The sequence below is a fragment of the Anguilla rostrata genome, chromosome 3, assembly GCF_018555375.3.
Source record: "Anguilla rostrata isolate EN2019 chromosome 3, ASM1855537v3, whole genome shotgun sequence".
NCBI lineage: Eukaryota > Metazoa > Chordata > Actinopteri > Anguilliformes > Anguillidae > Anguilla > Anguilla rostrata.
Window position 1 is genome coordinate 16013820 of NC_057935.1, and position 21377 is coordinate 16035196.

Sequence of the window (21377 nt, forward strand, 5' to 3'; positions counted from 1 at the left end):
AATTTACAACACTGTCCAGAAAGCATAACATGTATTTTTATATTACATATAAAAACATAATACCTAACATTAAAAGGTGAAGTTGAATGTAATGATAATATATTAACACATTATCTCCCTGATTTACCATAAGAGAGATAAGTAGACTTTACCTCCAATTGGACTTTCAAAATATATGAAATTATAGTGTTTGAGCGCACTCATATGTTCCATCATACACAAACTGTACATGTTATGACATGTTCACAGCCTATGCAAAATGAGTACTGGAGTAATCTCAATGTCGATTTTTACGTAAGCATGCATATACATTTAAATGATCAAGGCTTTACTTTGGAATTTGGTGGGAACATGTAACTTACATCATGTTGATTGGTGAATGTTATAAGTATGGAGGCAAGTCCTGTTCTTATGAACAAATGCATGTACTCACACACACACACTCTCACTCACACACACACACACACACACACACACACACCACAGTACATAAAACAGATTATAGTAAAACAAATTTTCAAAAACATGTATCTATACATTTCAGATATTAATCAATTATTTGAACATCACATTCAATAAACTTGAAAATAACACACACAAAAAAGAATACCATAGAATAACCATATTAATACCCTTAAAAGCCACACAGCCCCAGTAACCTGCCTGAGGCTCACATCATTTGCTCCAGAGTGAGATAGATCCATATTTTGAGAAGCATATTGACACTGTGAGTAACAGTGTGATCATTTTGGAGACAATTATCCCATTTTCCACTCTACCCTGCTCAACTGGATGTGGGTGGATTGTAATTTTGTACCTCTGAATTCTTACATAATATTCCAGAGTCAAAGGCTGGTCATCTTCACAGATGCAATGACTGTGAAGTAGCTGAACTTGAAGTGGCAGCACAGGTAAAGTAACCACTTATTATAATAACATTAAGCAAGCTATTGAAGCTGAAGTGGAAAATCCAATTGCATTATAAATAAATATTCTGGTTGACTAAAAAAAAAATTATCTGAGAGAACATAACATCATTTTAGTGTACCATGTGGTGAAAATTGTTTTGGTTTAATCAGCTAAACACTGTTATAATGTCAAGCATGTAGCATGTAGCATGTTAGACAGATTTTCCACCTTGAAAGTGATTTATATTTCCGTATACGTTAGAGGAAGAAATAAAAAAATCTACAAAGCATCATTTTGAACAGATGGCAATATATGTGCCTTGTAAGCAGCTTAGATTGACTTACATCTATGCATGTTTTATAGAATATAGTTAACAACACACATACACACACTCATGCACAGAGAAACAGAGAGAGTGTGAGACAGAGAGAGAGAGAGAGAGAGAGAGAGAGGGAAAGTGAGAGGAAGAGAGATATAACTACAAATATGGAAGTGCTAGTTATTAAAACATTCATGGATTTTACAATTTTACAATAAATATATAAGGAAAATCAAAGAATATTTGGATGCCTTTTTGAAAATACGATTGTTTAAGCTTCACTGTGGAAATCAGTGTGCTGAGAATGTGTTCTGAACTAGTTGTTCATCTAATATTGGTTTTTCTGACAGTCAAAAATCTCACAAGCACAAAGAAAAGTATTGTGTGTGTCCTGAATGTGTTTTTAATTGTGACATTGTGCAAACGGGTTTGGTTGGTGTCTATCTACGGGTATATGGATTTGTTATTCACCAAAGCCACATGCACTTTAGTGATGATTGTTTCTGTCTGATTTCAGTGTTCTCATCCTCAGCTTTTCCTGAATGAAAACAATGAACCGACTGGCAATGAAAAAAACATGCTCTGTACTGAGCAAGGTTGGCAGACTATGACAGCATGCTCAAATAGCTGTTTAACATTCGGAGCTGTTGTCAGACCTCTCAAATGTGACTTAAGCCAAAAGGTCAGCCTCCAACTCATTAATTTAAACTGCTTCCAGCATCCAGACTGACAGAGATAAGGCAGTGTAGGCGGACATTCTTCCATCCAGCAAACTTCACTTCCTGTGAACTTTAACAAACAGGCTCACCAGCCAACAGAACTGAAAAAAAACACTCAAATGTTAACACTGCACTGTTATTTAAAACTGTGAACAACATAGTAAGGCAAAAAGCTGAAGTCAGGGCTTAACTTTGACACACTGTGCTTTTTAAAGCAGACACGAAGGGAAGTCACAGCCCAAAACAAATGGCTGCCAAACACAGATAATTCAGCACAGGGTTATTACACAAAGACCCGCAAGCAAAATAAGTTATGACATTGAGATGCTTGGAGCTTTAAGAGGAGAATTCCTCTTTCGCTCTAGGGAGATACAGTAGAATAATTCCAGTCATAATACAATAGGATAATTCAGTCATAATGTAATGGAAGAGTACCAGTCATAATACAGTGGAATAATTCAGTCTTAATACTGCATAATAATTCCAGATGTTCGTCCCCTGTACTCTTGGATGAGCTCTTCTCATGAGCATATGGTGTTCCAGTATGCAGTAAGGACAGTCACCACAGGTCCTGCAGGACAGTCACTGATACAAAACATTATGTCTCATATCTTCATAAAACATAAATGTGCCAGAATTACAGTGAAATCAAGTGCTGTGTATGAGTTCCAGGAGAAGCCAGGTTGCTGCTGGACATGATGCTAGTGGGCCAGTAGGGGGCAGTAATTCCTCTGCACAAAGTGGAAAAACCCTTCCTCAACACAGTGATGGAGACAGGCAGCTGCTGGAGATGCTCATCTTTCAGGCGAGGCTTTAAATCAAGGTCCTGGTACACTGCGGTCACCAGAGAGCCTGCATCTCATATCTAAAGAGTAGGCGTGTTCACTCAGCTGTCCATGTCAGATTCTCAATCCGGCCACTTCACCCTTCACACAATCGATCTGCGGTGTAAATCCCACCTGCTCCCCTTTCTCCTCATTTCCTTATAACTGAAATCCTTCCTGTAAATCGGAAAGGAACTTTCCGGTGACTTTGTGGTTGAGTGAAAATGAAATAATGAATAAACTTTGACACGTGCAACGGAAGCTGGTTCAGACCGCGGTCCGGGGGTGGCCGGCGGCGTGGCCGTTGAGGTGGAGGGTGCGGAGCGAGCGGGTCCGGAAGGACCCCTCGGGGTGGATGGTGTCGGGCTTGTGCTCGCAGCGGAAGAACATGATGAAGCCGTTCCTGTAGTTCTTGTTCATCCAGCCGTAGAGCAGCGGGTTGGCGAAGGTGGAGCACATGGCCACGATGTGGAAGAGCGTGTACAGCAGCTTGTACTCCTTCAGCTTCAGCACCAGGTCCAGGTCGCTGGCTAGCTGGAAGGCGTGGAAGGGCAGCCAGCAGACGGCGAACACCACCACCACCAGCGCCAGCATCTTGGTGGTCTTCCGGCGGCGGTGGAGGCTGTCGCTGCGGCTGCACGGGCTGACGTGGTTCTTGAGCTTGACCCAGATGCGGGCGTAGGCGTAGCTGATGACGCCCAGCGGGAGCACGTACTGGAGCAGCAGCATGGACAGGCTGTAGATGATGCCGTCGCGGTTGGTGGCGTGCGGCCACTTCTCGGAGCAGACGGCGATGCGCAGGTTGATGGCGGGGATCTCCACGTGGCGGTACTCCCGGAAGATGGCCAGCGGGCCCGCCAGGACGGCGGCGGCGGCCCAGGTGACGGCGATGATGATGAAGCTGGCCTTCCGCGAGAGCCGCTGGCCCATGTGGAAGACGATGCAGCGGTGGCGCTCCAGGGCGATGACGGTCAGCGTGAGGATGGACACGTGCACGCTCAGGGCCTGGGCGTAGGGCACCAGGTGGCACAGCACCGCCCCGAACTTCCACTCGTCCAGCAGGGTGTACACCAGCGTGAAGGGCAGGCACAGGCTGTCCACCATCAGGTCGGCCAGCGCCAGGTTGGCGATGAAGAAGTTGGTGACGGTGCGCATGTTGCGGTAGCACACGATCATGTGGATGACCAGCGAGTTGCCCACCAGCCCCAGGAGGATGATCAAAGAGTAGGCTATGATCAGCGCCACCTGCACCCCCAGCTGCTTGGTGAAGTCGCTGGCAAAGCTGGGCTTGTGCATGTCCGTGACGTCATCGCCAAGATTTCCCTGGGGCCAGCTGGATGTCTCCCTCCTGATGGGCGTGGCTTCCTCTGAGCAATTGGAGGCATCTGAAGGGCCCATAGTCACAGAAAGGGGTGCAAGGACAGGCCAAGCCCCTGAATTAAAAAAATCAAATAAACAAAGCAAATCCATGAATGGCTGCTCTTGCATTACTTCATTAACTGTGGTACAGTATACATCAGAATACATCTGAGCTTTATTTAGAGTATTTCACACAAATAGAAACATTTGTCGAATGACACCAACTTTAACGATCTCATTATTGTTTCATTAGGTGCTCAGTGTGAAATCAACTTTTGTAAGAGTTCAGATAAAAAGCTGTGGGACACATAATATTTAAGAGTTGAATTAACTCAATAAAAGAAATGTGCAATGGCATTTTCCATACACATGGAAGTGAGGTGCTTGCTTTTTTTTCCTTTTCATACGGTCAGAACTTTTACACAGTACAATAAATTCCCTTGTAGACACACTCTCAAACTACCCTACAAAAACTCAACATTAAATCAGTCGAATGACAATACAAAATGAAGTGCCCAAATCAAACACAAGCAAGGGATAAAAAGGAAGAAAGATTTTCTTTCAACTGAATTATTGTTCACCCACTCTTTTGGTTCAATATTTCATCAAGACAATGCCTCAATAGGCACACATTCATTCAGTCGTAATTGTAGTGTTGTAATTACTGCAATTTTTAAAAAAATTTATTGACTCATCCCAGTTTAACCAGAAAACTTGGAATCAGTGCAGATTTCCCTTTGTGTGTGTTTATATATATATATATATAGACAGATAGATTTTTTTACCCTCTGTACCCTCTTGTTTTCAGAGGATAACTGATCTGCTTTGTCCACTAGTATAACTGGAGATACATGGCCGAGGAAAATCACATTGTAGTTTTTCAATAACAAATGGGCACGACTGCTGAAGACGGCTGAGACATCTGCATCCTCCTGTCTACTTCAAAGGGCATCTTACCGCTTCAGCTTCCTCTGCATTTCTGTTTACCCTTTACCTTCCTATTCATACGGCTACAGACATAATGCACGCAGGACAAGGTACCGTTCACTAAGATGGCCTCCAGCCAGAGACTGCCACATATTCCATTTGGAATCAGTGTATTTCTCACGCCGATTTATCACCTGTAAAAATCCATGTGTGATTCACATTGATACTTTGTCCTACAGAATTCCCTCAAACAAAGAAGAAGAAGAAAGACGGTTTGCAACATTGTTTTAAATGTCTCCGTGAAACATCAATCGCGCGTGTGGAAATGGCCAGTCAACCATCCACACCCTCCACTGAACTGAACTGCCTGTTTCTGCCTGCACATTTCATTATCCAGAGGGTGAACACATAATACATTCTAGACATATAACAGTTGTCTGTCAAAGTGTTTTTTCCTTCATATCCATGGACCTAAGAAAACATACAATCTCATATTGTATACCAGAAAAGGTGCATGGCCTTACACATAAAGACCCCATGCAAAATAATAATTTAAAATAGGTATATTATACACAAAGAAACAAATACTATGATCTTAAACCTATTATGTTTGCTTAGTATAACCTAAAAGCGGCAGCACAGTCCACTACAGAAGAATTTGGCATTAGTCTTTTGGAGAACACATTGCTTACATTAGCCACATAGCAATTTACATTATAACATTTACATTTACATCTTTTGGCAGACCAGTCAGATGTAAATGCATGAATCAGGTGTGCATCTGGTCCGCCAATCAGATAGTGAACGCCAATCAGGAAGTGAATATCCATTAAAGACCTGATGCACCATGGTAGAGCTCCAGCCTTCATGTTTATGCTTCCCATCAAAGAGAATTTCTTTTTCCCATTAATACATTTGGAAGTCTGTGTATAGTTTTTTGTTGTGTCTTATGAAAACTTGTAAAACTTGAAAAAAATGGAAGTAATATTGCGATTGTACAGGTGCTTAAATAATTTAATTTGAAAATGAGAAATTCTAATTAATTTACTAAAAAGTAATAATCAGTCAATAACCCTACTGTTTTTATATATTTTTTACATCTTCCTTTGTTTAGGATAGATCAAAAATTAATACTTAAAAGCCAGGCACAGCCCAGCATAGATAAAGAATACAATTATATAGTTTTAAGTAGTACAATACTGTTCTGAATAGTACAATACTGTTCTAATTAGTGTAGCAGCCCGAGAGAGAGAGAGAGAGAGATACCCTTTTCAACAAAATATTGAAACTAAATAAGGAAAATGGAAACTAAATAATAAGGAAATTTGAAAATAAGGAAACTAAATAATAGACTTCATTACTTTATAAAATCTTGGCAGTTAGAAAAGTGGATAAGAGGCCAAGACAGTATATAGCATATGACAACTACTAAAATGAGTAGCATATGGCATATATATAGCATATGGCAACTGTAAAAAAAAAAGATCAGTGAAAGAATGTAATTCTCCACAAGGGGGAGTGGAGTGAGGCAGGTCTGCAGCTCCAGTTTACATCTAATGCTGTTCAATATAGATATCAATCAAATGGCAATGAACGCAGATGACCTGGTCCTGTTGTATCTGCAGAACAAGGCCTGTAGCAGAACCATTACAGCCCTGCCAGGTGTGGTCACTGACTGTGAAGCTAACCGTGAGTCAGTCAAGCTGTTCCACTGACTAGTTTCTAGCTTCCACACAACCCACGCACAGCGTTTCGAGCAATGCCAAAATGATTACCGATGAAGAGCTGCATGATTTTGACACAGATAAACAAATCATCATTAATGAAGAGTAGGCATTTTGAAAAGGAGAATTAGATGTTCACATTAAAGGATCATTTCAAAATAAATGGTTCAAAATGAGAATGAAATTTTAAGAACTGGAAAAAGGGATTATAAAAGAATTATTTTTAAAAATGTGACTTTTAAGACATTGTATAGTACATTGTATTTACTGTTTTGAAAAATGGGTGACATTTTCTTATAATAAATGTGCATAATCTTTAGAAGAAATCAACAGTAATTATCAATCATCCATGTATTCGTGTTCCAAGAATCACAAGCTTTACTTCTTTGTGAGGGGGTGGGTAGAGGACTTCTACATGCATAAAAATGTGGAAGAAAAGGTTAATTGACAAGCAAGAGCCCTGCAGGAACCCACTGGAACCTCATTCACGCTGAAGCGCGAAAGCCAGATAACGGGTTGCCCTGACAACACGCGGCCGGTGTCGGGTTAAATGTAACACAGCAAATGCGCTAAGAAATTGGATTACCACTAAATATCATGAAGGTTAATGAGCTCTTTTATCAAACGGGAGCAGGGCGGAGATCGATAGAAACCCGATCCACGAGGGGGAACACTCCGACACCACACGCTGACGAGAGCCAGATCGCAGTGCGAGCGCGCCCGTCTAAACTGATCACCTGACCCCACCTGTCGTCGTGGAGACCCCACGGCCATGCCTTAAGCGGCAATCTCGCCTGTTCAGTTGAGGGTTTGGTAGAATCATACTGTGGCTCTTTTGTAAGGCTGTAACTGCCTCCAACCCCACCCCCCGGCCTGTACAAATGACATATGGGAAATACCTCTAATCACAGAATCAAGAGAAAAGCACCATGGGAAAGTGCCCCAGGTGGAGTGTCTTCTGCTGAGTAGGACCCAGAACATCAGCCCCAACACTGCCACGTTTGCTTTGAGAGCGTTTGTGTATGGCTGTGGGAGCATGCATACTTCTGACTGTGTGTGTGCATATGCATGTGATTGTGTATATGCACAAGAATGGGTGTGTATGCGTGTGTAAGTATGTGGGTGAGTATGCGCATGTCACTGTATGGGTTGGTTTTTCTGAACATGTTTGCGTGTGTGTGCATGCAGACTTGTGAGTGTCCGTGTGCATGCACATGTGACTGTGCATATGCACGAGAGTGGGTCTGTATGCCTATGCACATGCCAGTGTATGGGTTTGTTTTTGTGAGCATGTTTGTGCGTGTGTGTTTGTTTGTTTGTTTGTCTGTTTGCGTATCTCGTTAGTCTGCATGCACAGTTCTATATCCCCAGATCCCATTTTAAATGAGCATTCTATCTGCCACTTCATAAACTGATGGCTAATGCCCACATTTCCAATATGGAGCTCGTTGCTTCCAAGGCCCTCAGGTTAATAATCCTCCAGTGTAATGATCCTACACATGCTGCTTGTGTCGGGTCTAATTAGTTACATTTGTGGTGGTTTTATGTCTTTTTCTCTTACAGGCAAAAATGTTGCACAGTATGCAGATCAGTTATGAGCTTTGAATGCTACCCCCCCCAGCCGAAATGAAAGGAAATTGTTCCTCCATAACAGCATAAGCAGATTAACGCCATGTGACATCAATCATAGAAATGCTAGTGACCCTCCTCTTCACTTTTTGTGCTGGATACTGGATAGTGTGCAAAACGATGAATTTGGAGTCTCAGTCATTTTTATTTGATTGTTCGGGCTCACTCCTCTTCCTAAATTGCTACTGAAAATCTATGCTCTTATTTTTCTGTTTCAATGCACAGAATTAGAAATAGGCACATATGCATGAACAGCACTCTGGGCCCATATTTGAAAAGCATCTCAGAGTAGGAATACCCATCTTGGATTGGGTTTGCCGTTTGGATCATAATGGATATATTGGATATGGACAGAGGAAACTGGGCCCTAGATTAGCACTCCTAATCTCAGATTCTTCATGAATATGGACACAGTTCTTATAACACAACTGTTCTTCAGAACAGCCCTCTGCAAGGACTACAGTGGGTTGAAATAAACTTTGGGTTCTTTTTCAGAATTTACATGGAAGTGCAATGTAATGCACCAGTGTCCATTTAAAAAAAAGTGCTTTGAAGTGCTTTTTAATATTCATGTGCCTCATTACCATGAGATATTTACTCTAACTAACTTTCTTGAATGTACTTGCCAAAAATCAGTAAAAATCCACTGAAGCCACTGAAATGTTTCAAGAGTGTTTATGATCTGCTGCACAGTCCAGCTCAGAGGTTCCGCTTGTAATGTTTTCTGTATGGATTTATCGGTTTCTTTGAAATAGAACCAGGGGTAGCATGGCTATTTCTGGGGTTATAGAGTCTGCTACAGCACAGACAACTGCCACAGTTCTGTGACCTTTTTATCCCCCACTATCCATTGAAACATTCACTAGCCAGATCGGTCTCTCACACCGTCTCCAACACCTTTCTTACATCTGTTGCTGTGGCAACCCTTGTTGGTAATTATGGAGCCATTGCTGTCCATGGCCCGCTTATCTCTGTTTCCAGTGGGCAGGATTGTGGAGTGGACCTGACCCCTGGTCACTGTGTGGGGGCCTTTAGATGAACTAAATGTCATCTAAACCAAAGACAAAGTCTGACTGTTATACCTACAGACAGGGACAGGAACACTCCATTAAAGTGAGCTTTGCCCAGTAGATGCCAGACAGGCAATTAAATATTAGTTTTTGGAAAGAGTGAGTCTGATGCACCACTCATTTTTTTTTACCCAAGTCTTCACCATCTGGGAAGGTGTTATGCCAAAAAGCCCAACATCCAAACAAACGATTAATTGATTTTTGGAATATATTCATTTTGAAATAGTTTCTAGCCATGTTTTTTCTTGCTAATGATTAAGATGCCCCACAATTAGGATGTTGTCAGCCCCTATTAGGATATTGTGACTGCATGTCCTCCATCAATTCAGCAAGGGCAGGATACCACACCAGACTGGGGCTTGTCCTTACACTGGAAACTGGAATTTTGTAGCAGAGTGAGCCACCCAGCAGCACTTACAGTATTTACATACTGATTTATTAAGTTGCCCCACACGTCTGTCCAGAATAACTCACAGAATACATTAAAGGCAAGGTGCAGGAACAACAAGCTCATAAGGGCCTGAACAAAACAGTGAAGACCTAATTTAATAAGACCATTATCATGTGCAAAACCTTTTAGCACAAAGAAAACCAATGGCATGAACAATGATTGGTCGGGGTATTTGTTTTGCACCAATTATTGGTTATCACTTTTGCGTACGCTAAAAGGTTTTGCATCTGGTAAAGGTCTTAGTAAATAAGGCCCTAAACTAAATGCACAAAACAGTAAATGACCCTGAAGCTGAAAAGTGGCACTAGAACTCATAAGCACATATCTGTCAGGGTTTTATCACACACCGCGTGTGACTCTTTTTGCTGAGAGCACGATACTCCCATAACGCTAATGCACACACAGGCCCGAAAAATGGCGCGTACGCGTCAGATTGCTGCGCGTATTGGTGTTTCCATGGTGCCAAAAAAAGGGCCACAAAAGCAGCATTAACGTGCATCAGAGCGATGTTCTCGCATGGCCTCCAAATGATCAGCGGGCACTACATTGGCCTATTATCCTGGAGCCGGAGAAATCAGACCAGCGCGTGTTTTCTTAAATCGGAGTGTAAACTCGGCGCTCTGTGATGTAATGCGTTCCTCCCCACCCCACCCCACCCCCCCAATAGCAGCGATGAAACACCCAGCTTCTTCCCATGCCCAGAGCGTCTCGGAGTGAGAGAGACAACATGTGAAATCTGAATTAGAGGCGCACCGTTCTATAGGCGACGTTTATCTACACGCAAAAAACAGGTTACAGGGGAGGCGCGTTGAAGGAGTGTTCGGGAGAGATTGTGGAATAGCGCACGTGTGGAGGGATGCGCAGGAAAGAAAAAAGCACTTATCATAAATAGCACCTGTTCCAGTTCCACCCTTACACCCCCATTATACTGAAACTCTTATCAGTGCTGAATGGCACTGGAGGCTCTTTAAAGGGGGCTTATGGAGTGTGACATCCCTGGTGCTTCCAGAACAATCCAGACCCGGGGAGGCTGAGCAATGCAGGGGCTTATTTATTGTTTTGTACACTGTTGTCTTTGGCCATCATCACTCACAAAAAAAGGTGGTAGGCTACCAACATCACTGTGCGTATTTCGTAATATGAAAAACATTAAGTGTGTCTTTGAACATGTAAGCCAATGCACGGCGTATTTATAAAGAAAATGTCACCAAAGTCCATTCGAATCTGTACTTTGTGCTTCCTGGTAAGCAGGTATATGACCTGTTGAGAGGGAAATTCTGCCGAAGTTTCGTGTCTGTGAGGATGTATGTGGTCCCACAGGCAGGCAGTTCAAATTAGCCAGGGAGCTGTGTTCCTCATTTCTGGTCAGTACACAACCAGAAATGCATCCGTGTTGCTCATGGCAACAGACAGAATCAAAGTGAGTCCTGTAGTTTCTGTTCCCCAGGGCATGTTTCTTTCCTTTACCCTTCGGTTTCTGTTCTCTTTAATGTTATTTTTCTTTTTTCTTTTTTTGCATTTACAACGTACAACCACTGTCTTGTTTCAGGGGTTTGGTTTTTACGGAGTTTGGATATTTTCTTGATTTTTATGTAACATGATTGTGGCTCTCGGTGTGGTCAAACTGCATTGCTGCTGCTAATCGGAAAGACCTCTGGACAAGCACTGAAAGCACCGACTTATCATTCTCAAATATTCTTAGGATGAGATGAATTAGTTAAAATCACCCAATCCTGTCTTTTTTTCTGTAAAGCTACATAAAATCCTTCAATGTCGAGACTTTACAGTCAGGTTAATCCTTTGATCCTAAGCGATACTGCTAGCCTGTGAAACAGTGAGCTGACAAACTGCCAGTCTTAGCGCAGAGGGTGGAATAAATGGTCCAAGTCCCAAGTCACTTTCAAGTTCAAATGCCACAGGACGTGTTTCCATTCGCAGCCAAATTGCTGAGAAAGATCTCTTGTGCAGGACCGTGCATAATCTAGCCAAGAATAACGGTTTTCAGCTGCCTCTCAAGATCAACCACGTCGTCACAAATTGTGCTGACAATAACAGAGCCAGGGATGATCTGTGCATAAAAATCATATCGGGTGTTAAAAGGAACCATACAGTACAAACACACAGATCTTATACCCTGGCTGGCTTGGAGTAGGCTACCACATGGGGAAACGCAGCCTCATTCATTTTTGATTTTTTGGTACCCTTCAATGCTTGTCCTTTTATTTATTTATTTTATTTTATTTTATTTTATTTTATTTTTTATTTATCGGTTTCATTTTTGGGTCGACGCTAGACGGACATCGCACAGATTTACAGAGTTTTATCATTTTGTGGTTCCGTGAAACCCGAAGGCAAGCCAGGTGACCATGGTTCAGTTTTTCCATTAGCCGCTCTCTTTGACTATGTACCGGGTTCCCACAGGTTAGCACTCATTATCAGAGAGGAATACACCTCTTCTGCAGTGCCGTGTGGCCTCTTCAGTGTAAAATAGTCACCGGCTCCAAAGTGAATTTTCAGGAGGCAGCAGTGACTCCAGAGGCACAACCTGGGCCAAAATGATGTGAGAAATGTGTCAAAGAAAACTATATTTTATTTGTGAAGGATCTCAAGCATAGATCATCTGGACAAAGACTGACACATATATAAATATATAAATCATATTTCATGTGTACTTATGTGGGTTCATTGGTAAATGTATGTTGCAAAGCAGTCCTTAATAACACAATTATTATTATTATTATTATTATTATTATTATTATTATTATTAAGACAAATAAGAATAATTATAATATTTCTAAATAATTTTATATTATTATTATTAAATAGAATAAAAAGTATTATTGAATGGCTGAATGTGTTCCATACTGTAGGTCTATCTGTTTTGCTGGAGATTTTGTGAGATTACAGCTGAGCTTTCCACAGCTGGCAGACGCAAAAATATAATGCCCCATGTGTGTATGCTGAACCAGTTTTAGAGAAAGATTTCATTATCATTATCTGAACGTGGAATCAAAACAGAGTTGGTTCAAAATCTTCTTGACAACAGCAGTCCCTCTGCACACCAAGCTCTAATTCATAGGCTCATTACCTGTAGATAGGACACAATCAGGAAACATCTCAGTACGTGGAGTACCCACTTTCAGCATAATAACATGATGAAGTGATCCTGGCCTGTCCAGAGACCAGAGAGGGAGGGAAAGAAAGAGAGAGGGACATACAGAGATAGAAAGAGTGAAAGAGAGAGATACAGAGTGTGTGCTCTTGATGATGAATGGTGTGGAGATACTGAAATTCCGTGTACACGCTGTGAAACCAGTTCTCACAATGATAAGACTACAGATTTAATCGGCTGAATGTATAGAACAATTCACCAGGACAACAAACATTCAGAGTTGGAGACATTTAGAAGAAAAATACTCTTTTCGTTATTCCATGTTTTCACCTGCCTCGAGACCAATACTGGTACATTATTATTATTATTATTATTATTATTATTATTATTATTATTGGTATGGTATTAATAGTAGTAGTAATAGTATCAGTATGAGTAGTAGGAGTAGTGGTAGTCGATTTATGTTGTTGCTGTTGTTGTTTTTGTTGTTGTCAAGTGCTAATTGCTCAGTTACCTATGAACACAAGATTTCTCTGAATACCACTATCACTTAGACAGACATATTTACCACAAACAATAGTACAGCCAGATCTATATGTGCTATTGATGTCAAAACAAGGCAATCAAAGCATGAAAAATACTACCCCATTGTATGACTTAAATCTATGTCTAAGATGGAACGCATGATGTTCATTGAACTGAAATTTTATTTCATGAAAATTATGCCCATGGCCGAAAGAAAAAAAAAGACTAAAGATTAAAATAGAAAAGCAATAATATATCATTTTCACATGGCAGGACAAAACATCAGATTAGCTGGTATCATGCTTTTTTCATATGTGCTCAAATTATTTCTTGCCGTTCGAGATTTTAAAATGTTGTCTTTGAAGATAATGACGCACTGGAGAAAACTGTAAAGCAAAAAATGTTTATACGTAAAAACGGCAAATGCTTTGTGTCTGCGTTTGAGCCTCACAGTGAACAATCCAATCAGAAAGCATTAGCAGAAACTATACGTGGTGCTGTCGGCTTGAATGAGAGACACCTTTTTCACGAGTGCGGAGTAAGAGAAGTGAACCGGAAAAATAAGCCATAGAGCCGTGTAGAGTACATATATACAAATAGAATTTAATGTTTCATATGTGAGGAAATATAAGTTTTTATATGTTATATGATGATGATGATGATGATGATGGTGATGGTGATGGTGATGATGACAACAATGTTGGCATCAGCTTGTTTCCCCTTGTTAACCTCATTCTGTGAAATTATTTATATTTAAATTATATATATTTAAGATGTGGGGTTAAACATAACCTGTTTCCATGCAATACATTTATTATACAATAGAAAAGTACATTTATAAGTAAGTACATAATAAATAAATAAATAAATAAATAAATAAATAAATAAATAAATAAAATCATCAGCATCAGCAGTTTCCGATGCAGGTTCTGCGCAAGCAAACATGATTGACCGCCGCTATGATCCATTGCTTGCTACCGGTTAAGCGTAACGGAACAGAATGCGCTCATTATCCGTCTCATAACTTAATTTAGTACATGGGTTGGTGGGAGGGCGCATTACTTTAAGTAATGAGACGCTATTTATTAAACATAAATGTATTGCATTCAATTACAATGTACTGAAACATTGGTAAAGCCCGGGTGGTAATTTTATTGATCCGGTGCTGTTTTCGGTGGCCGGACTGGGCAGCACCCAGGACAGCTACCTGGCCTCTGCTATCACATCACTCTCTGATCTTATGAGGCATATACACAAGTTGTCCGTTTCCCTTGGGCTCCATTTAATCAAAGTCGGTGTAATACGCGCCCTTTGGTTCCATTCCATACTTATCATCCATACCATGCTAATTATAGAGCCCATGGGCCCTTTCTTGTTCCTCCTGAGAAAAGCACGAGACCAGTTCTGCGATCCATACCTAAATGAGACTGAGACTTTCAGTACAATGTGACACCTGTTTAGGGGTGCGCTCTCCCAACCGCATAGCATCTTCTTAAATTTTACGAATGAAGGATGGAAACAGCAACTGGTCGAATTTATTAATGTTGAAATCATTTAAATTTACATTAAGATAAACAGGGCACGGGAAATAGTCCCTATCTTAAGTTTGAATCCTAACGCGCAGCATATGCGCAATTGTATGTTAGTCAATTGCATTTGAGGCATATAACTCCATCCCCCCTAGCGACAAGTAGCCTACAATAAACAGGGCTATCGGACTGCGCGTAGTAGCTCTCCGTCGGGGACTGTTCCTAATTAAAAGTACTGTCCAACACAAAAACTCACCTGCCTTGGGTGTTAGTAGGCTATCCCCCACGGATGAAACCTCTTTGCACGACCAGGTAAAGCGTGCCAAAGTCAGAATCCTCTCAGCTCCTCCGTCTCACACCTTGAAGCGAATCAAAAGCTACCACGGCACTTTCTAACGACAGGAAAAGAGAATGACTGTAAAGACTGTTCGGGTAAAAAAAAGGAGGGAGCCCCCTCCCCGCCCCCCACGGCTAACGCATGGAATGAAGAGGAAGGGAGAAACGCACTGCGAATTCACGCGCTTCATTCTGGAAAAGAACCTTGTGGTTTAAAAATTTTATATCTGCTTCTCATGTAGCCTACAAAACCGAACTTCAAAATCAACACTAGTCGATGTCAGAAATACCTAGACAAGATAGTATGGGGAGTCCGCGCAATATCTGATTCATTGACACAATGAGCAATTTAATACGAAAATGTAATTGTGGGAAACAAATAAATTAATAAATAGTATATTAATTCCCTGCATCTGTACCCAGTGTTTATCATACAATGCGACTGACAAATAAGAACATATTACTTTTGGTTATGCTTCATATAAAAATATAAATATGGATTTAATACTGTGTTTTATAAGTATCAATGTCTTCCTAGGCTTTCTGCAAATTAGAATGATTCAACAATAATTCCGATTTCTGATTTAATATCTGCGAAGGGACACAGGCTCCGGTGCGTAAATGTTAAGTCAAATTGGGTAGCCTATAGGAACTGTTGCACCTTTGTAATCAACGTCTTTTTGTCAATCGCGCGGTCCGTGATGAAAGTCTCTTTCTGAAGCACCTCTTTAAGCAGTATCCCACCATTGTTTTCCTGTGTTTTTCTCTGCATGCATGTTTCCCCAGAGGGATTAATTCACATAAAAACCTAAAGTAAAGCTCTCTTGGCATCACTCCGTGTTTTGGCTAATTTTTTTACTCTACGTTTTCAAATCGCCAGCTGTGACTCTCGCGGCCAGTGTTGCCAGGGTTTGAAAACGGTGAACCCGCCCAAAGTCATTTTTCTCCGCACAATAACATAAGCATCCCAATTGGGCCCAGTCTGTCAACACTGCTCGAGGCACGGCTGTGCCAAATCCCGCACGTAAGGTGCAGGGCAGCTGAATAAAGTGCATCCCAGCGATGGATAGACTGTCCCGCGAGCCACACTATCGTTTTAGACTTTAATTCGTCTGTACTAAGGCTGCAGTGTGAGCGCCCCAGGCAGAGGGACAGAGTTGTCTTCAGACGACCGGTCCCTGTACATACCAGCCATAGCTGTTCATGACTTTATGGACATTTTGAACAAGGACGTGCAACGCATCTAAAACACGTGTTGCTCTTAAACCAAAGTTTATTGCTTCAGTTCAGATGCTGGATATCTGAAACGTCGTATTAAAATTAAGATTATATGGCGAGCACCCGTGTAGTTAAATGACTGGTCATCTTCGTGTATTTTTGGAAAAATAATTTCCCGGTTACTGTATACACAGATCCATTATCCTTCAATGAGTGCGAAACTCTTTGAAAAAGCCCATATTATTTCGCACATAACAAGATTGCCTGTCTTGACAAATAAGACTAATAAATCTAGTTTTTACCCCAGAAAAAAGTAATTGGTAACTAGGTTAATGCATTATTAACTTATCTGTGCCATATTACCTCAATGCTAACATAAAATATGGCTTGCAGAATTTATTGACAGTGGTAAAGTATTAAATTACACCTTTTAATGATACGGTCGGAGCTAGAAGTAGAAGACCGCCAAGACCACAACAAAGGCTGCAGAAGGAGCCCCAATATGGCTTTGGATCAACAGGAGTAATCACTGGGTAACATAATGCTACTTGGATACAAGTCAGGACTTGATTGACCTCAGCTGGGTGGCCTAGGCAAGGTTGTCTGATGTTTAGAGACCTGGAACACCCAGTGACCCCAAGTTACATCACTGATGATGCATCCAACTGTATTTCAATTTGTATCATGGCTGCCCAGGGAATGTGAGAATAGATCAGACCTTTTGCAGCACGGTTGGGTGAAGTTTGGGCCTGGATTCTTGATCTGACAGTCCGATTGAATACAGATGCCAATCAATCTGCAGTAGACTATAAAGAACTAGAGCAGGGTGGTTTGTGGGATGATAATAGCTTGAATTGGAGGATAGCCGGCGCTCATGTGATTGATGTACCGCCATCAAGAGTGATACTTCCACCATGCTGTAGTACAGGGATGAACCTGATAATCTCCGATTAAATCCAGAAGGTGCCCGTGTTGATTGTGGCTGGTAGCTCCATGGGATTATACCCAGTTGGCAGTTCCATAACCCAGGATACGGGAAGGTTTAGTTAGGTAGCGGTCTGTGCTTCATCTTGCTGGTTGATCAGGCACCCTTAGACTGCAGGATAAAGCCGCGTATGAAAGGTCTTCCTCTGACTCCACTCCCTGTTAATTTAGTAAAAGTCTGCGATGTTTCAGAAGTGAACCCTGGTTGTCAACACTCTCACAGACTGGCCTTGGGGTTCACATGTGAATGGGTCTTCAGTTGCAAACTGTTAGCTGGAAATGGGTGGCTATGATTGGTCCTGCCACACAGTCCTGCAAACTGATTGGCTGAGACTCACTGTTTGGAAGCAGTCAGTTCCCGAGCAGGCAAGCTGTCCCCAAATGCAGGAGTTCTAAATATCCAACAAAGCACTCGCCTGGATGAGGGAAGGAAGTGCACTTAATATTTCTGAAAGTGTTCTGCAGGATTCTTTCCGCCTCCTTGTGCAGTTACACATTTTGGCCTGAAAAGGACTGCATTTCCATCACATTACATTACATTACATTACAGGCATTTGGTAGACGCTCTTATCCAGAGCGACGTACAACAAAGTGTATAACCATAACCAGGAACAAGTATGACGAAACCCCTAGAGAGAAGTACCGGTCCAAGTGCAGGGAACAACCGCATAGTTCAACTTGGACCCTGAAGGTTAAACTGATTAACACTAAACAACGAGAACGGCAACAACGCAGTCTATGGAAAAAATACAAGCAGTAGTTAAGACAGTTAATGCACCTAAGTCACCTACGAAACAGCTGCCTAGTTACAACCCTAAGCTTACAGTAATTTACAGGGGGGTAGGGAGGGATGGGGAGAGGTGCAGCCTGAAGAGGTGAGTCTTCAGTCGTCGTTTGAAATGGGTCAGTGTCTCAGCTGTTCTGACCTCCACAGGGAGGTCATTCCACCATCGTGGGGCCAGAACAGACAGGAGACGTGTTCTGGAAGTGCAGGTGCGAAGAGGGGGAGGTGCTAGGCGTCCTGAGGTAGCAGAACGGAGGGATCTGGCTGGCATGTAGGGTTTGAATATCTTGTGGAGGTATGCTGGGGCTGATCCCTTGATCATCCCTTGGTGTGCTAGGACCAATGTTTTAAATTTGATGCGAGCTACAACAGGCAGCCAGTGGACGGTAGTGAGCAGGGGAGTGACGTGGGAGTGTCTGGGGAGGTTGAAGACCAGACGAGCCGCAGCATTCTGAATGAGTTGCAGGGGTCTGGTGGCAGATGCCAGTAGTCCAGCCAGAAGAGAGTTTCAGTAGTCCAGGCGGGATAGAACCATTGCTTGGACCAGGAGCTGGGTTGAGTAGGTGGTGAGAAAGGGGCGGATTCTGCGGATGTTATACAGGAAAAATCTGCATGCCCGGCTTACTGCTGCGATGTTCTTGGAGAGGGACAGCCTGTTGTCCATCACCACTCCGAGATTCTTGGCACAGGGTGATGATGTCACTAAGGTGTCCCCTAGGGAAATGGAAAAGTCGAGGAGGGTAGAGGATAGAGCAGGAATAAAGATTAGCTCCGTCTTTCCCGGGTTGAGCTTCAGGTGGTGATTGTCCATCCAGCTCTGTATGTCCCTCAGGCAAGCGGAGATGCGGGCAGGGACCTGTGTGTCCGATGGGGAAAAGGAGAGAAAGAGTTGCGTGTCGTCGGCATAGGAGTGATAGGACAAGCCATGGGCAGATATTACAGGGCCAAGGGATCTGGGATCATTCCAATGCTGTATTTGTAACTGTGTCCGCAGAATTAGCTGTCCAACAAAGTTAAAATGCGAAAGACTTGGAGTGCAAGTTCACTCAAAGAAAAATCTATTCTATGCAAGGAATTATGGTCAGTAGGGGGGTAGCGGTGGTACAGGAAGTAGGGGGACATGTATTAATGTTACATCAGAGAAGCTCAGCAGGAAATACAATTAGGAACCCACCTCCAGGGGTAACATATGTGTTTATATTAAACATGTTAAAAAATACTTTGTGGGCACAATTCCACGAGAGGCGTCAGCTGATGGATGGTCTTGAAGCCTCCTCCTTCCTCGAGCCGCTGTTTTTTTTTTCTCTTTTGTGAAGACAGAAATGGGCCTGGGTTGATGGGACCGAGCGCCACGGGCACTGGCTGTGATTCATGGCGGGTAGCGTGGATTACATTGTGCAGGGGGGAGAGCGAAGGGGGCAGCTCGCCGGAGGGCACAGGAGCAGAGCAGACGCATCCGTCCTGCTGGCATTGGCCCGCGTGCCCCGCCCGCTACCCGCCACCCGCCACGACGACGGCACGAGAGACTGATTTGCGCCACCCGGATGAAAGAGGGAGGGAAAAAAAAAACAGACTCCTTGTTATTCCTTCGTTTCTTCTGTAGCCCTCTATCTGGGAAATGTCTGCATTTAAACAAATGCTCTCTCTGCTTTCAGCAGATGATCAAAGCGTTGCTCGGAATGAGACAAAATTGGCCTGGTTGCTCGATTAGTGGGATGCTGTTACACACAGCACATTTTTCCCCAGACATCTTTACCTGAGCAACATGTTTTAAAGAACCAGAGCCACAATAAAAGCATTGGAAATGACACGGTTTTCTGCTGCTAGGTAGAGAAGGGAGCGACTTTCTGATATAACATGAAGCGCAATGGTCAATATACACATGGTATACACAGAATACTTATGACATATTAAGTTTATTGTATGTATAATGCTATAATATACTGTATTAAGACTTGCCTATGTTACAATACTTTTTGTGGGGTTGGATGATCTAATTTGTCAGATGGATCCTTTGTTTTTTTGCATGGATTTTTTCTCCTGTCACTAATGTCAATTACAAATTATCCCATTACAAAGACCTCTGATGTCAGACAGTGGGAGACTTCCACAGAAACACTACATTTATAGCCTTCGTGATCTCCATGCCCTCCCGTGGAGAGACCACGTAATCAAGCAGGAAATGAGAATGGCGTTCCTTGAGGTGAGTGACTGCTGAAAAACAGCTGGTAGCATCAGGGGGAAAAATAGTTTCACCTCCATATTGACCCACGCTTTGTTCTGATTGACTTTCCACATTTTGAGTCCCTCCGCATTTGAATTCACATAAAGGGCCTGTGTAAGTAATGGGATAAATAATGCAGCAGTCACACACACAGTGGAAATATTTATCTAACACAATGAGTGGGATTTATTTATGTATTCCCTGGGTAAAATATGATCCTGCTGCCCTGTTTTTTTAATAATGCACTGCAGAAGGACCCTCTCTCTCTCTCACACACACACACACACACATACACATACACACATACACTCCAAACTCACTCACTCACACACACACACCCACACACACACACATGCACACAACCACACACATGCATGTACACACACACACATACAGTGCACACACACCCATGCATGCTACTGCAATCACACACACACATTCACATGCGCACACTCACACCAAGTCTCTCACACATGCACACACACTCTATAGACACACACATTCTCTCACTCAGTCACACAGACGCAAGACACACACACACACACACACACACACAATTGCACACAATCTCCTCAAGGTCTGAAACCAATCCTCCTTGCTGTCTGCCCCTTCAATAAGGCAATTTAGATTCATCAGCTGGATCCATAACAGCCACTGATGTCAGAGAGAAAAGATTGCAGACACGGCATCTTATTAAAAGCACTTCAAATTTGAGCGGGGGGCCCTGTTTGAAT

General features: G+C 42.4%; 1 protein-coding gene across 1 annotated transcript; it reads right to left on the reverse strand.

Annotated features, from left to right (window-relative positions):
* Window positions 1–436: 436 nt before the first annotated feature.
* On the reverse strand, window positions 437–15744 carry npy7r (neuropeptide Y receptor Y7). Its single transcript, XM_064326477.1, has 2 exons — window positions 15354–15744; window positions 437–4204 (listed from the first exon to the last, which is right to left on the reverse strand). The coding sequence occupies exon 2, from the start codon at window positions 4167–4169 to the stop codon at window positions 3039–3041; it is 1131 nt and encodes a 376-aa protein (XP_064182547.1). The 5' UTR covers window positions 4170–4204; window positions 15354–15744; the 3' UTR covers window positions 437–3038.
* Between the last annotated feature and the right edge of the window lie 5633 nt (window positions 15745–21377).

What these genes read in the sequence shown, in the direction of transcription:
- npy7r (XM_064326477.1), bottom strand. Translation starts at nt 4,169, where the DNA reads ATGGGCCCTTCAGATGCCTCCAATTGCTCAGAGGAAGCCACGCCCATC.